Raw genomic sequence first — 18,713 nt, forward strand, 5'->3', positions numbered from 1 at the left:
AAAGACAAAAGACACTTCTCGTCATCTTGCCATTCTCCCACAGCAATATTTACATTAAGGGAGGGGAAAACATAAGGAACCCCCTTTCTCCATTGATCAATTACTATGGAGTCATTTGCCAAAATCTTATGATCCACATGCAGAGAGTTGAATATTTCAGTAGTAGCTTGATTCAGCAGCCGCAAAGATCTCACCCCAGTCCTTTTACTCAATTCCTCTGTGCTTTTATTCAAAATATGTCCCAACTTTGTGCCTCCAGCAGCAGTTAGACATGCACGCAGACTGGGACTAGACATAAGTCTTGAAGGTAGAAAGTCATTGAGAAAAAGTGGCTCTTCAAAAATCCATAATCCAGCATGTGTATCTGATGAACGTGAAATGGTAAACACCTTCCATGCCTCCAGCGCTGACTTATAGAAGGATGTAAGATTCACACGATCATCATTCTGGAGCTCCATTAAGAACAAGTGTTTGTCCAATCCCATACTTCTGACCCGCCTGAGAAGAGCAGAAGCTGTCTCTAGCCATGATACATCCGTGTGATACAACAGTCTCTGAGCTGCTTTTAACCGGAAAGCCATAATTCTGGATCTAATGTCTATCAATCCTTGACCTCCCTCTTGAACAGGAAGGTATAAAGCAGCAGCATGAATCCAGTGTTGTCCAGACCAAAACAATTTCACAAGTTTCTTTTGAATTTCCTCAATAAGTCCAACAGGTGGCTGTAACACGTTATTTTGTGCCACAGAGTGGAAGCAACCAAATTATTGGTCACTAAAATCCTTCCCCTATAGGACAATTGAGGTAGAAACCATTTCCATTTAGACAACTTGCTGCACACTTTCTCCACTATACCCTCCCAATTTAGATTTTGAAATTCATTTGACCCCCAAAAAACTCCCAACAATTTAAGTCCTTCTCTACCCCACTTAAGGTCCCCAGGTAACTTTGGGAGACTCTCAAACCTGCCCAAACAGCTTCACTTTTAGCCCAGTTCACTTTAGCAGATGAAGCTTTCTCAAGATTGAGTACCTCAGATAAACACTTAATATCCTCAGTGTGATTTACAAAAACTGTGATATCATCAGCATAAGCAGAAAGAGAAATACTTGAATCTAAAGAAAACCCAGGCACATAAAAACCGGACAATCTTTCTCGAAGTTTAAAAAGCAGCGGCTCAATTGCTAAACTATATAGTTGACCAGACAGTGGACAGCCTTGCCTAATACCCCTTAGAATAGGAATTGGTCGACTCAAAGTGTCCCCTACCTTAACCATACATGATGCACCATTATATAATAACTGTATCAAATTTAAAAATGTTTCACCAAAACCAAAAACCTTCAATACATTAAAAACATAATTATGACCAACACGATCAAAAGCCTTCTCTTGATCCAGGGCAATTAATCCAACATTCACATTGAAACCATTACAAATAACTACAATGTCTCTCACTAAAAACAAATGATCCATAATAGATCTCTTTGGAATGCAATATGATTGATCCTTGTGTACAACCAAACCCAAGTAATGTTTTAATCTATTTGCCAGACATTTTAAAAAATATATATATATTCTGTTGTAAGAAGGGCAACAGGATGCCAGTTCTTTAAAAAGGCTAAATCCCCCTTTTTTGGCAATAATGATGAAAGAGCATATTGACAGGTAGTAGGTAAAACACCATCTCTTATAGACTCACATAAAACATTAAAATAACCATGTCCAATGCAGTTCCAAAACCTTTTATAAAATTCTGCTGGCAGTCCATCTATTCCAGGGGATCGTCCTGAACTGAGTTGTCCCACAGCAGCAGTAATTGCATCCAAGACAGTTTTAGAATCAGAGTCCAGCTGAGGAAGACCCTGAAGAAGCTGTGTCATACAGTCATCATTTTTAAAGAGTTGAATAAAAATCCACATCATGGTTTCTCATTTCTATAGTCTTAGACGTTATCCTCCCATCAGGGAGTTTAAGACAAGGCATTTGTTTTTGTTGAGCCACCTTATATTCCAGGTTAATAAAAAAAGAAGTAGGGGCATCCATTTCTGCTAGAGACATGAAACGGGACCTTATCAAGGCTCCCTTTACTTTCTCATTTAGGACCAGACTTAGCTCTTTCTTTTTCTTTTGCAAATCATTGTACAATACAGAATTATGTGTATCAACCAACTGCAATTCCATTTAATTAATTTGCTTTTCAAGTGATTCAATCACATTCTTTATTATTAAAAGCCTTAATCCATGTATACTCTCTATCATTGGGGTGTTTAATTCTCCACAAGAGCTGGAATTATTTTATTAGTTTTGACAAAGCGCTTGAGGACAGTATATGAGGTTCCTCAGTATTACGGTCTATAGTTAAATTTATAGTGCAGTTCCAGTCTCCACCAATGACAACACATCCTTCACTAGAACACTTTTTAAGACTCTCATTAAGCATATTTAGAAAATGTAGGCATTCCTGTCCCACTGTTGGTGCATAAATATTTATCAGGAAAACAAGCATTCCTTGAATTTGCGCTTTAACAACCAACAAACGACCTTTCACTGGTTCCTCTGTACTTATAATATCCACCCTTATGGTTGAAGAGAAAAAGTTGCCCACCCCTCTACTTAAATTGGTACCATGACGAAGTATTTTGTGTCCTTTCCACCACAAATTCCACTCAGCTACATTCATGAAATCACTATGAGTTTCTTGGAGAAAGATAATATCAAGTTTTTTTTGTTCAATTGTTTCATAGACAATAGCACGCTTTACACTATCCCTCCCACCATTAATATTTAAAGAGCCTATCCTCAAAACCTCCATAAACATACACAAAATTAAGATGGGAAATACAGAACAAAGCATGAAAGGAAAGACACAGTGTAATGCATGATTATTTGCGATCTTTTAATTTACTTTTTATCATATATACTTTTTCAGCCGAAAACTTCTCACTAAGTTCCTCAACTCCAACAGTATCATCAGACTGCTCCTCCTCCACATCCATTTCCTCATTATTCAAGACGCCTGAATATAATTTTTCAGTTCCATAAATTGCACTTTACTACTGTTTAGTACCACTAGTACTAGCTACTTCTTCATCAGTATTAACCTCAGAAACTAACTCAGTTGTGCTAATCTTAGGGGCCACAATAGCTACAGCAACATCATTTTTAGTGTCAACAGTCGGTAACACAGCAACTGAATTATCATCAGTCACCTCAGCAAGTGGAACAACCTCATCTTGGGCCGCATCAACCAGATCAGCGCTATTATTTGCGACCTCATCCTCCGATCCTACCGCGTTTTCTGTACCTGTAAGACGCTTCTGTCCGATGTGTCCATATTCGAAACATCTTATGCTGCCAGTAGTTGCATACACCATATATAATCTTCCCTCATGTTTCACAAGAAAATTAATATCCAGAGTATTCTCAGGCGACTCTAGCACCATGTACACATGCTTCAGAGCCGGATGTTTACATCCAAGTGCGACAGTTTTAAAGGGACTTACAACTTTCCCAAAACGCACTAACTCACGTTGCAAAACATCATTGGGTACGAAAGGCGGGACATTTGAAATTGTTACCTTCATTGTCAATGTATACAGCGGAGATAGCTGCACAAAAGCATCTTTAACGGTAAGGCCAGTTACTATTAAACGATTAACTAAATTTTGTTTCTTCAAAAACACAACGACAGATTGATTCATGCGTGATGCAGATACAATGTTCTCATGACCAATCTGATCCCCAACCACAATTAACACATCCTCCACTATGGTATTATCCTCAGGAACACACCTGAAACCATTATGGTAATGGCGGCGTCTCATCAAGAGACACCATTCTACACACAATCACCACTATTTAACTAATTTATAAATTGCTTTCTAAACCATGTATTTCCTGGAAAGAAAAGAAAAAGTAAATAGGAAAAAGTAAGATTTAGAATCTCTCACCACTTCACAAAGCAGCTCTCACCACCACCTTCACCAACTCCCAGCATGCAACACACACACACACAGAGAGAGAGGTAGTGACTGAAACACACCTACGATTTTAACGAAATCACCCTCAACTTCTGCCACCGGCTGTGTCGCACAGAGACAGTTTGCAGTTTCACATAGGTCGCCTGTTGTTTATAAGTTGATATGGTGCAAGGGTCTTCACTGTATCTTGAGAGAGAATGTTATACAGTATTATTTTGCCAAGCTGACTGCACACTCAATCTGCAGACATGAAAATGAAGTTTAATAAAGACAGAGAATATCTAACTAAATTGAATTTGTTTTTATTTGTTTATTTATTTATTTTTAGAACATGTGGAAAAGCAGAATAACGCTTTAGAAAACCATGTCTCAAATGTGATGTGCTTGGTTTTGGAGTACCTTATCTCCTTTCATCCAGCAGACGGTTGGGTCGGCCTCTCCTGTAGTCTCCACGTCCAGACGCAACTTGTTTCCAGCAACGACATTGATGGTGTTCTGAGAAACCATGTTTCCAGCTGCATCAAATGGATCTTTGGAGGATCTGAAAGAGAGAGGAAACAGGAGAGTAGTTTCATCAACTTCAAGCACTTTCATCACTGTGGACTTCTAGGAAGTAACGTCTGGCTAAAACAGTAGTCACACTTACACTAGTTCATTTCATTATATCCTGCTAACAATGTCCAACAGTGCTTGTACATGTATCAAAGAAGATTTATGAGTGATTCATGACAATTCCCACCACAGTGTCATTTCAAGAACATCCCAAATTCTGGATTGTGTTTAATAGAATTCTGTGCTAGAAATGATGCTGATGGAAATTATGTGTTTTAACATTTTTTAAATAAATTGCCAATTCTCTTAAAGGGCATCTATAATGCAGGTGTTTAAACATAAATGTGTGCTGTGTGTACATAAGCACCCTATAATGATAACAAATCCACCCAGTCATTTTTTTTTTAAATCCCCATTAATCATAAACACTGTTTCAGAAAATGCTGTTTTAGAGTATGAACAATGTGACGTCACACCTTTCTTACAGTGGTGAAGTCAAGGATGGCCTACCCAGAATATTAGAGATTATTATATCAATTGAAATATGTATTTATAAAATAGTAAAAAGCATAAAGTCTTATTTCTGAAAGTGTGAAAGAAATATTTGAATGCGCCGCTTCTCTTTTAATTAAAATTTGGCCCATCCAAAAGTAATTTATTGGCTAAGCACTTTCATAGAAAACAGATCTGTGATACTTTGTGTCAATAACTTCTCATTCTTCATCATTTCTTTCCTCTTTATAGATTCTTTCTAAGTGATCCGTGTGTGTTGTAGATATGAGCTCCTTTAAAAGGACATTCTGCAGATGTTTTTCCCTGATCTTTTTAAGATGTTTAGCAGATGTTCATTGATCCATTCCAGATACAATGCTCTTAAATATATTTAATACTTGCAAGTAAAATGCCCTTTTCAAGAGATATATAAGAATATTACATGTTTTTTTTTCACACACTGTAGGAAGTGATGAATTGTATTTTTAAGCGATGCATCTAGAGGCTCTCGTAGAAAAAATGCAATCGTCAGAAACGTGTGAAATATTCATTTAAAGTTTGTAGTTTCACTGTTTTAAAGTGACAACAGTATTAACAAATCACTCATAATATTAATAGAGAAATCTGTGTTTTATTAGATTTATTCTTTTGGAAGAGCTGAAAGCATGTGTACAGATTATCTGCTGCTTCTTTCATGTAACTCCTTTATTCTTTTCAGCATGTAAATTAATATTTGAGAGCAATGCTTTTGATTGGCTGTAAAGTGGGATAGACCACACCTTTCCATGAATAAAAATGAGTGATGACCTTCAATCTTGGTTGATTTTAGACCTGATAAAACATCCCAAAATGAACCGCTTTACCCTTAAAATGACAAAGAGTAATAACAATATAGACAACAGAATATATTATTGATAATTATATGGACATTCATTTATCATGTGTATTTAAACAGATTGTTTACTGTAAGAGGGAAGTGTTTAACTACAGATACAATGAAAGTGAAAGTATTTAACTCAGTTTCAGACCAGTTTGACTGGTGTGTTTAGCTGACAGGTCACTTGTGTAAATGGCAAACACTGCTCGACACATCAAAATCAAAACAATTTAATAAAACAAATACAGTTTTACATTTGTACAAGAGTCAAATATATTGAGACAACTTCACTTCCTCCGATGTGAATCTTCTGATAAGAAAAGAGCTTTCAGAAAGAGGACAGGTAAGTGAACTTAGCATCATGATAAAATACATGCTAGCATCAACAATAGAAAAACACAAGTGATAATTGTTGCTTTTAAATCATATCTGATATTTTCAACTAATCTGAAATATTATTATAATGTTGGTTTGTCAGTTCTGATGTAATTTACAGAAATAATTCTGATACAACTGTAAGATTTATATATGCCAACATTTTATAGATTTGCCCAAGTATTTTGGAAGTTACCAAACTGATTTGATTATGAAATACATTGTGATTTTATATAATGTTAGACAGGAGCAGACGACATGAACCCAAGTGCAGTTTATTACAAATCCAAATAAAATGTAAAAAAAACCAAAACAAATACTGATCAAGACAACATAACACATTCACTTGATTAAAGGACAATGCAAAATGAGGGCATAATACACAGATATGGGATAACATGTAAATAAACAAATCAACCAATGACAAACAAGACAGAATTAATAAATAGAAAAACAAGAATGCACAAAAAATCAATTCAATTTATTTAATATCGTTAATAGAATGACAATGTTAAGATATACTAAAATAAATCAAAACAAGCATATAAATAAAATAATCTTTTGTTAATATATAAAGTTATTTTTCCCCTTACAGTAGAATAGTGTCAACTGTGTCTCACTGTTGCTGCTTTAAAAGAATGTGGAACAGCGGACAGTTCTGATGTTACTGTATATTTGGGGATTTGTTAAATAAATGTGACTAATATTCTTTTATGAGTGTGTTACTATAACTGTCTTTCTACTGATTTATATTTGTACATGATGTCTGAAGTTAATGATCAACGACTGTAATCTGATGTTTTTAATTTCAGTCATCATTATGGATTCAGTGGGAGTGAATGTGATAGCAACTGCAGCTCTGGGGAGACCCTTCCAGCTGGGGATGCTGTATGACTGTAGAAAGGATGCACTAATACCAGGTACAAAACATGCAAGTTTTACAATGTGACAAGAGGAAGAGACAGAGATATACTGTATATAATTGTAATACATTTGTCATTAATCAGTGACAATTAATTATTTTTTTCTTTTTCATTGACAGGAATCAGACTTTGGAATAAAGAGCAGATTCAGATGAATACATCTACTTGTCCACAAATCAATACCGATTACAAAGTCACATCTTCAGACTCCTTTGAGGAAAAATCGCACATACTGAACATTGACGGCGGTCTGAAATTGAGTTTTTTATGTGGACTCGTCAATGTAACAGGAGCAGCAAAATATCTCAAAGACACCAAGAAGTCTTTCAAACAACAGAGACTGACTTTACATTATCATTCAACCAGCAAGTTTGAAGAACTGACCATTAATCACTTGACTTCTGGAGATACGGCTCACTACGATGAGGATCTCGCCACACATGTGGTGACAGCAGTGCTGTATGGAGCAGACGCCTGCTTTCTGTTTGACAGAGAAGTTTCAGCAGATGAGGACAAAAATACTGTAGAAGGAGAATTAAAAGCTGCATTTGATAAATTACAGAGCATCATTACAGCAGGTCCAAACATTAATCTGAGTATAAATGACTTTCAGACGACTGTAGTCCAAAAATTCAGTTGTACATTTTATGGAGACTTTCAGTTACCGTCTAATCCGACCTCTTTTGAAGATGCTTTGAAGGTTTTTGAGGATCTTCCAAAACTGTTGGGAGAAAACCAGAAACTTGCGGTTCCATTGAGAGTTTGGCTTTATCCTTTAGACAAACTCCTCTCAAGAGATGTACAACTTCACAAAGACATCAGCATCGATCTAATCACAGACATTGAATCAGTGATTGAGAGTTTAAACACAATTGAGATGAAATGCAGTGATCTTCTGAAAGACACGCCTGCTTTGACCTTCACAACATTTCATCATAAGATACAAAACATGAAGCAAAACTGTTACAGGTACAAGATGAGTGTCATGAAGAAACTTGGCTTTCTGTTACCAAACATCCGTGGGAAAATGACAGAGGAAACGGCACTGACTGATCTTCTACATGATCATGAAGAATCTCCATTCAGAGGAAGTGATCTTGATCGATGGCTGAAAGAGAAAGAGCAGGAATCTGACGTCATGAAAACATTGCTCAGACAACTGAATGACTCTGGAGCAAAAGTAGAAAACAACCTAAATACAGTTTTAATGGATCTGAAAGTTGAAAATGTTGTCATGTACACTTTCACATCATTGGAGTGGCCAGATGAGCTTCTTTCTAAACAAAAGACCTTCCTGAGTCCTTCAACGAAGGGAAAACATGATGTGAAAATGTCTGATTCCAGGCAAAACTCTTGGCTCACTTCTGACATCCAAAAAAAAATGAGGAGCAACTTGAAGATATTTAAAAACTTGATTGATACAGAACAGTGTAAATCAGCCGAGTTTATTGTTGCATCAAAAGAAATGGAGAATATTTCAGGTTCCTGCATCCTCCTGTTTGAAAATGGACATGATGAAGCCGTTTGTTTCACTCCTCCATCAAAACCAGACTGTCCAATCACTGAAGAGGTCAGAGGTGATCGAGTGGTTTTGAAGGTATCTCCATCATGTCCTGCTACAGTAGAACTCAAGTTACTGTATAAAATGAAGGAAGAGAGAGACTGGACATCTCAAACTGTGCTGAAGGATCAACATACAGTTACTGTAACTGATCTGAGATCAGAAACTGAGTATGATATTAAATGTGCAGCAGTGGGGAAACTCAACTACACCATTGAATCTGATGTCATCAGAGTAATTACACAGGTATGTTGATCAAACATTATCTAAATAACTTATATTAATACTTACCCAAAAAGAAATACCCAAATTCCAACATTTGACTTTGTTTGTAGAACACATGAAGAGATGTTTTGGGAGAATGTCAGAGCTTCTGTTTATCCTTAGATAGATGGATGATGATTTACACCGCCAAGCAAAAATATAAAGATTGTGATAATCTTCATGATACTTTTATAGTTTGTTGTAGAAAAGAGCAGCTCTTATAATCTGTATGAAGTAAAATCTCATTTTATGTTTCACAGAAAAGAGCAAATGATAAAAGATAAAAACATGATTATTATAAACGGGTAAACTTTCTCTTTTAAATCGAATTATTAAATGAGCTTTAAAAAAAAATATATATATATATATATAATGCTATTAATTCTGTCATTAAATACAATTTTGCAAGCAATTGCAGAATTAAACATCATAAAGCATTGTACAACATTTAAACATGACCATATTGTTCTGTTTTCTGCTTTACATCACAGGAAAAACAATATGTCAAAATTGATAAAATTATCAAGAAAAGCATCCTAATTGAAGATGGAAATCCTGCTCGATACCGTCTGAAACCGAAAGAAGACCATCCTGATGAATCTGAACCATATAGAAAAATAACATTTGGGGAGAGAGACAAAAACAAACCCCATAAAACGATTCTGATGGTGGGAGAAACCGGCACAACAACTCTGATCAATACTATGATCAACTTCATCTTACGTGTTCAGAGAGAAGATAAAGTTTGGTTTGAGATCACAGATGACCAGAGTGACCGAACATCAGCTTACAGTCAGACCTCTGATGTCACTGTCTATGATGTATATCTACAGGAGGGTTCAGTTGATTTAACCATCATTGACACACCAGGATATGGAGACACTTGTGGTATCGAGAATGATCAAGAGATTGCTGTGAAGCTGCTCAGTTTAAGCAAATCTGCAGAAGGAGTTCATAAAATACATGCAGTGTGTCTGGTGATAAATGCAACACAAACACGACTCACTGACAGACAACGATACATATTTGATGCTGTTCAGTCTTTATTTGGCAAAGATATTGCTGAAAATATTGTCTTGCTCTTCACACATTCAACTGGAGCTCACCCTAAAAATGTCCTGATGGCCGTTAAAGACGCCAAAATCAAGTGTGCTGTAAATGACGAGAATCAGCCCGTGTATTTCCTGTTTGACAACCGTCAATCAGATCCCTTTGATGAAGAATCTCAAACAATCCAGGAACAATCATGGAAACTCAGTTTTACAGGAATGGAGGGATTTTTCAAGTTCCTTGACAACATCAAACCAAAATCCTTAAAGTTGACTCAACATGTTTTACAGAAACGGAAGCAGTTGGAGGCAAACATCTCCAAACTACAATCATGTGTTCAAGTGATAGAACAAAAAGAAAAGGAGAAGAAACAAACTCAAGAAGTTCTGGAGAAACACAAGAAAGATGTTGAGGAGAATAAGAACTTTGAGTTTGAAGTTGAAGTGAAATACAAAGTAAAGGTTGATATTGATCCTTCTGTAGCCAAAGAGGCGATGTGCTGCACCATCTGTGAGGAGAACTGTCACTATCCAGGATCCAGTTGGGTCAAAGATCTCATATGGGGTAGTGTGATGAAGAATGATCACTGTACAGTGTGCACAAATAAATGTCACTCCAACAAACATGTCAAAGAAGACAAAATATATGAAACAAAGACAAAGAAGGAGAAGAAGACTTTTTTTGATTTAAAGAGGAAATATGATGATATGATTGGTGACACTGAGTCTCTAGTTAAAAAACTGGAAGAAGATCTGCAAGAATTAGAGAAAGAGAAGATAAAGCTGGTGAATGAAGCTTTTCATTGTGTTGAATGTCTGGAGATGATCGCCCTCAAGACTGATTCTCTGTTCATTCTTCAGCACATTGATTTTCTCATTGAGAAGTTGAAGGAAATCAATGAACCTGAGAAAGCTGAAACACTGAAGAACATCAAGAGGAGAGCAGGAGAAGAAAACACTGGAGCACTGGGATATGTGAAAAGGTTTTTCGTGAGAAATTAACATGAATAAAATCAATCAGTAGAAAAACACTGAAATAAAATGTTTAAATTACTTCTTTCAAAAACTGCATTTTGAGGTGACAAAGCTATATTTTCGTTATGTTCAATGATTGTAATTGCAATATATTAATATTTATAACTAGCTCTATAACTAAATTTTTCTTTGTATAAAGGAGTTCTAGAAAATTCTTGTGTTCAGGGAATCTAATAGTCAAATAATATCAAGTTATTTTTATTTGTATAACACTTTCACAACACATCGTTTCAATGATGCTATAACAGATGCTTTACAGTAAATGTATCTGTAATGTAACACTTGAAAGTCAGTACATTGACAGAATAACAGTTACTAACTAGAGTGGATACAGCATACAGTGAGTGACTTACAGTATATTATATCATGCTGTAAATTAATTCTGGTAGTTATTTATATTAAATGACATTATTAGAAACACAAAATACATTCTCTGTAATGGACTTTTTTGTTTGAGTGCAGTTAATATAAATACAATAATGATTACTGTAACTCATGTCTCTATATTGTTTTATAACACAGTTCGATATCAATATTCTGTAGATATTTATAGTAAGATACTGTTGAAAATACAGTAATAATACAGATATATTTGTGTATTAACAGCTTTTAACTCTCAGGCTTGTCATAGGTCTTAAACATCATGTTTCAATGTGCATTAATCTGAAGAATATACAGTAGATGTGTTCTTAACTTTGTTCATGGACTTGTTTAAGATTGTTATTGTCTGGAAAGTAAAATGTAAAAAGATGTCTGAGTCATAAATGTTTATTCCAGTCGGGTGAGATGGTGATGATCAATGTCTCCAAAATAAAATCATAATAATAAAATAAAAAAGAATAATTATTATTATTGTACTAAAAATTAAATAAACATATTACAATATACAGTACAACAAAAATAAAGTGTGTTTATTAACTACCCAGTTTTGGTGTCTCTGAGACAACAGCTTGCTTGGTTGAGAAATAGATCAATATGGGAATATAGTGAATAGTGGGGTCTCCCAGTTTGATTTCTCCCAGTAACTTGAATCTTATCGGCCTGTTTTGATCTTTCGTGTAGACTATATTGTTAAATGGAGTTTTCCAAACTAAGTTCAGGAGGAGCTTGTTCATTTAATCTGATCAAACACATCGGCAGAGTGTATATAAAGTGTATATAAACAGCTGCTCACCTCTATTGTGTGATGATTCTTCCACCACACCAACTCAAAGAGAGCAGAAGTACATTTGGAGGATTGGGATGTGCAAAAGAACATGAAAATATAAAACTAATAATAAAAAGGTCCACTTCTAATCAAGGTATAATCTAGATTTGTATGTATTTGTGTTTTAAATGACAGTTTTTTCTCTCTTAATGAAAAGGGGTGTTTGTTTTTCTATTGTACCTTTAGTTTAAAGTGAATGTTGTGTCACACTCTTCACGTGTGTAATGTGTGCCACTCAAACTGTTCATATGAGACTATAACAGCACAAGATTTGATGTGTACTTAATGATTCTTATGATTAGTTACAGTATATACCATATTCAATTATTGTATAATCCATCCATCCATCCATCGTCAACCGCTTATCCTGTGTACAGGGTCGCGGGGGGCTGGACCTATCCCAGCTAACGTTGGGCGAAAGGCGGGGGACACCCTGGACAGGTCGCCAGTCCATCGCAGGGCCACACATAGACAGACATACACTCACACTCACATCCACACCTAGGGCAATTTTTGGAGACACCAATTAACCTAGCCTGCATGTCTTTTGGATGGTGGGAGGAAGCCGGAGTACCCGGAGAGAACCCACGCAGACACGGGGAGAACATGCAAACTCCACACAGAAAGGCCGGGTTTGAACCCACGACCTTCTTGCTGTGAGGCGACAGTGCTAACCGCTGCACCACCATGCCGCCCATTATTGTATAATATCTTTAAAAAATAGGATAAATCCAACTCAGGTGATTGTTCAGGCCAAGTTTCCAAACGCTGTCTTATATGTGTAGATACTGTACTGCCATATACTCTTACTATTTCTGCCATATATACTGTAGATATAGCATTAGTAGTATGTGTATGTCATTCCAAACTCAGCCATTGTCTATATAATACATCAAAATCATCAAACTTCATTTAAAAAGATCAAAGAAAAGTTTTCATGATAAAACTCCTTTAAAACTCTCTTCCATGAGATGAAGAGCAGAATAATCATTCATTGTATTCATTAATTGTAATGTTTTCTTCTGTAAGTGTTTTGATGAGCATTCTTATATAAAGATAAATATGGTTATTCCTGTTTATTTGAAAACTTTATGGATTTCAAGAGAGTGCTTGTGCAGAGTGACACAGCTAACAACAAAACAAGTAGCTAACAACACTGAAGCAAAGAAGCATTGAAAAGGGGTGTTTGTGAAATGAAGCACTGAAGCAATGAAAGGAAGTAAATAAAGAAATAAAACCTTTTAATAATATAGCTATACAATTAAATAATATAATAATTATAATAGCATATGAAACACAATATAACTATAAATTGAACAAATGAAACATACTAATTTGAACATAAAATAAACTTTATATAAGCTTTATTTTAGACTTGATTTTTATTTTGATTCACTTACATGAAACATCAGAATAAACTGATTTATAGCTACACTGAATATTACTTTTATTAATTTGTTAATCTTTTCTAATAATTATTTTCTTCTATGGGATCTTGAAGCTGAATTGTTACAGCATGGTGCGAGCAACGCCAAGATCATGGGTTTGATTCCCAGAGAACATGAATTGCAGCCAATCAGAACCCAGTATTCAGGTATACCATGATATAAATTCCTTTACCACACACCTAGCTGTGGATTACCCTTTATGTGCTTACTTCACCATTTAACTATTCAACTTAAAACTTATGATTTAGCCATTGATTTAACTATTTATTGAAATATTGAGTAGACATGAATAAAATGTAATTATCCATTTTGCTTACACTGAAGATGACGCTCTTATGAAGGTCAATTTACAAAAATGGGTTTGTTGGTTTTCAGAAGAAACTTTGCCTGACCCACAAAACTCTACACACAAAACAATTCCACAGTTTGCGTGACATGCACAAACATGCCAGCATGCAAAGTAAGCAAAACTGGTTATACAACTGATCTGGTCACTGCTCAAAAGGGCAAAAGCAAAAACAGAAACTGTGGAGTGGCACGAGGCATCAGAGAAGCTTTTATTGTACTCTAACTGCCCCAGTTTCCTTCCCTGTCCACAAAGGCAGAAATCCCCAAAAATCTTTTGTTCTCTTCGAAGTTTAGGAGCAGAGATCTTTTCACTGCGTATTGAGTAAAAGTTTAGTTGGAGTCAAATGCTCATAAGATGAATTCTCTAGCATTATGAGCGGCATTGGAGTGGAATGGTGCTGGCACTTGTTCTATACACTTGCCAATGCTTTTAATGCCTGAAAAACTGTCCTGTCAGTATTCTTCATCAGTCATGGGGTGGGACTGTGAGAAAACCAAATGATTTACAGTGTAATGATGTATAATATAGAATCATAAAGCACTTTAAAGACCTTGTGTGTTTTTGCAAAAAAAAAAAAAAAAGCTGTAGGAAAAGCATAAAAAATGTGTTTTATATTCATTCTGAATCTAAACATAATTTCAGCCCATTTTTACTATCCTAGAGAAATATTGGATAGCTCAGATGTTGCTCTTTCAGAGCTCAGAAGACTTAAAGCCTTCTTCTAAATCACATGATCTGTTGCCACAGTTTTCTTTATATAAATGCAAATGCTGATCTAGCAACAAGCTCTTGAAATATGTTACAGAAGATCTTCTGTTTGCAGAAAAGGACATACAAAATTTATTATTGTAAATAGATCAACTTATTTTGCTTTCAGTGGATTTTGTAATTAAACGCTATACATTTATATAGTTATACCTTTAAACATGATGCATAATATCAGCATTTTCTGTGTTTATATATATATACTGTACTATAAAAACTGTAAAGATATTTCATTACATCAGTTTTGCAAGGTTCTTTGTGAGATTTTGATGTAAAAAGTTTTTAGCACATTCAGTGAAGGACACTTCATGCTCTTGTGTGGTGAATGGTGATTTTGTGTATTTCAAAAAGTTAAAAGTTCTATCTACAAAATTGATTCTAATAAAACAATTTTTTTATAATATATGTATATGAGAATCATCATACCAATACAAGTAATAGTACCATCTACCTGAATTTACAGTCATGCAATGCAAAATCACAACTCTGTAATGGCCTTCACAACCTCAACATTTATGGCAGGGTGTACTCACATTGTAAAAGAGACCCTGTGAGTTCTGTGCAGCACTCAGCTGTTCATCAAGTAGAAACTGTACACAGCAATATAGAAAAAGTTTCTAAAGATATTAATCTTTTGATTAAAATTTGTTTGAAATAATCCATATTTACAATTATATGAGTTTTGTTGCTGTTCAGAAATAACTATTTAAACATTATCACAAACACATTTTTTTAATTATAATTTCTGGCTTAATTCAGAGTAAAAACAAAGTATGGTCAGATTTATGTGTGTAATATAATTCAGGTTTGATGTTCAATTCAATGTTCCCTGTGACAATAACATTTTCCTTTTGAATATTTCCTTCTGTTAACATTTCTCTGTCTCTGAACTAATCGTTTGTCTGTTGTGTACATATTAAATGTATGTGTTATTTTTTTTAGAAACAAATTTCTTGGTAACCTGAAGCCTCCCACATTTGTGACCAGTCATGACAGATTCTCAACAACTTCCCCATGGGTAGGACAACATCATTACCTAATTATTTTCTGTTAGAACATATCTAACCATTCAAATATGGTTTGTATATTTGCAACAAAAAATAGCTAAGATTATCATGTTAAAATATCATATACATTCATTAAAATATAGCAGCAAATACAAATGTATAGGGTTGTTTCACACAGCAACATTTCAAACACTACCACTTTAGATTCAGGAATTAAAGTGATTACTTTTTAATAGTTTTAATCTCATCAATTACACCTAAAGTATCTATTGGCCTGTGGCTTAACTGTAATTACAGATCATGGAACTCTAGTGATGTTGTGTGTCAAATCTGATATTAAACAGTTTAATTTAATTAAACACTTTTTTTCATTCAAAAATATTTCACACCTCTTGTGTCTGCAGCATGGAAGAGATGCATCAGTGAGGTTCAGCATAGCAAAATTATAGCTGAGCTACTGAGCCTATTTTTGTTATAGACTGCACACTAAACTCAGCTAGATACATGTTGAAAATACATTATAAACACAATTGACCTTTCTTTAAAATAAACAAAACATCTTTATAAGTGATATATGATTGTCTGGTTCTGTTTGTTTTTGTTTTTGCATTACAGGGAAAAAGAAAAAATTTCTGAAATCATCAAGAAAAGTGACTCATTGAAAGAGGGCAATCCTGTTCGATACCATCTGAAATCAAAGATAGATGAACTGAATAATTCACAACCATATAGGAAAATCAACTTTGAGGACAGATGCAAAAACAAAACCCATAAAACGATTCTGATGGTGGGAGAAACGGACAGGAACAACAACTCTGATCAATACTATGATCAACTTCATCTTAGGTGTTCAGAGAGAAGATAAAGTTTGGTTTGAGATCACAGATGACAAGAGTGACCGAACATCAGCTCACAGTCAGACCTCTGATGTCACTGTCTATGGGGTGTATCTACAGGAGGCATCAGTTGATTTAACAATCATTGACACACCAGGATATGGACACACTAGTGGTTTTGAGCTTGATAAACAGATCGCCATGAATTTGCTGAGATTATTTAGATTTGAATCCAGTGTCTATGAACTAGATGCAGTGTGTCTAGTGGTTAAAGCAACCCAAAATCGACTCTCTCCTGGACAACAATGGATTTTTGATGCTATTCAGTCCTTATTTGGCAAAGATATTGCTGAAAACATTGTCATTCCTCTTCACACATTCAGATGGATATCCCCCCAAAAATGCTCTGACAGCCGTTAAAGAGGCAAAAATCAAGTGTGCTGTAAATGAGAAGAAGCAGCCCGTGTATTTCCTGTTTAACAACCGTCAAGAAGAGACCTTTGATGAAGAATATCAAACAATCCAGGAACAATCATGGGATCTCAGTTTTAGAGGAACCACAAAATGTTTCACATTTCTTGATAAAATAAAACCAAAAAACTTGCAGATGACTCAAGATGTTTTGAAGAAACGGAAACAGTTGGAGGCAAACATCTCCAATCTCCAATCACGTGTTCAAGTGATGGAAAAAAAGAAAAAAACTTTAAAACAAACTCAAGAAGCTCTGGAGAAAAACAAGAAACTTGTCAAGGACAACAAGAACTTTATGTTTGAAGTTGAAGAGACCTACAAAGAGAAGATTCCCATCGATCCTGAATTATGGCTGTTGACCACAGAGGCGACGTGCTGCACCCGTCTTTGAGGAGAACTGTCACTATCCATGATGCTGGTGGGTCAAAGATCTCTCATGGTGTAGTGTGATGAAGAATTATCACTGTACAGTGTGCACAAATAAATGCCACTACACCAAACATGTCAAAGAAGCCAAAATATATGAAACAAAGACAAAGAAGGTGCAGAGGACATTTAAAGACTTAATGAAGCAATATAATGCTAAGATTGGTGAAAGTGAGTCTGTGATCAAGAAACTGTAAGAAGATCTGCAAGAATTAGAGAAAGAGAAGATAAAGCTGGTGTATGAAGCTTTTCATTGTGTTGAATGTCTGGAGAAGATCGCCCTCAAGACTGATTCTCTGTTCATTCTTCTGCACATTGATTTTCTCATTGAGAAGTTGAAGGAAATCAATGAACCTGAAAAGGCAAAAGTACTGGAACAAATTAGGAAGAGTGCAGAAACAAACAATGGAGGGATGAGACTCTTGAAGTATATGATGAATGTAATGAAATAATACAAATGAAAAAAAGCTACTTAAAGCATTGAAAGACAATCTGAAAAATGCTTATATAAAAAAGTGCCTAAATATATAGAATTTAACCAGTAATTTCATGATTTGATGATAATTGTTATAGTCTTCCATTTACAGTATAAGTTTGTGGCTGCACTAAAGTCTAACTACTGTTAATATTGTTAGTTGTTTTAGATAATGAATAATTATTTTCTGTTTTGACTTTTGGAGAATGTTTGTGTTTAGTGAATTCAACTTTTGCATTGTTTCCCCTATCATGGACACCATTACCTGAGAAAAGAAATGCTTATTTTCAGTGTTGCCTGTTGTGAAATGTAAATGGGGTTTTCAACTTCGGCCATTTCATGTCCCAGGAGCTGGTTTTCATCAAAACAAACAAATGTAAACTTTTTTTTCTTTTTGTTATATAAAGGTCTCATTAAAACTTCTAACAAGCTTTCAGCTTTCATTTTTGGTGCTTTCCAAATGCCTTTTACATATTGGTTTGTCTGTTTTTGCCTTGTCCTAGACCCAGACTTTTAATATTAAACTATGAAAATCCAATATAATAATATAGTTATTACATGCTTCTAAACAAAGAGTGAAATAAACTAACCATTTCAATATTTATTGTGAGAAAACTA

The 18,713-nt window shown here is 35.0% G+C and overlaps 1 protein-coding gene and 1 pseudogene across 1 annotated transcript; both read left to right on the forward strand.

Moving 5' to 3' along the window:
* Positions 1-6,195: 6,195 nt before the first annotated feature.
* Positions 6,196-11,324, forward strand: LOC127634930 (uncharacterized). The gene is made up of 4 exons (XM_052114691.1): positions 6,196-6,247; positions 7,092-7,199; positions 7,322-9,009; positions 9,519-11,324. The coding sequence occupies exons 2-4, from the start codon at positions 7,100-7,102 to the stop codon at positions 11,076-11,078; spliced, it is 3,348 nt and encodes a 1,115-aa protein (XP_051970651.1). The 5' UTR covers positions 6,196-6,247; positions 7,092-7,099; the 3' UTR covers positions 11,079-11,324.
* A 4,968-nt stretch (positions 11,325-16,292) lies between these two features.
* LOC127635049 (uncharacterized) lies at positions 16,293-17,585 on the forward strand (annotated as a pseudogene).
* Positions 17,586-18,713: the final 1,128 nt, after the last annotated feature.

Source organism: Xyrauchen texanus, chromosome 42 (genome assembly GCF_025860055.1).
Source record: "Xyrauchen texanus isolate HMW12.3.18 chromosome 42, RBS_HiC_50CHRs, whole genome shotgun sequence".
Taxonomy (NCBI): domain Eukaryota; kingdom Metazoa; phylum Chordata; class Actinopteri; order Cypriniformes; family Catostomidae; genus Xyrauchen; species Xyrauchen texanus.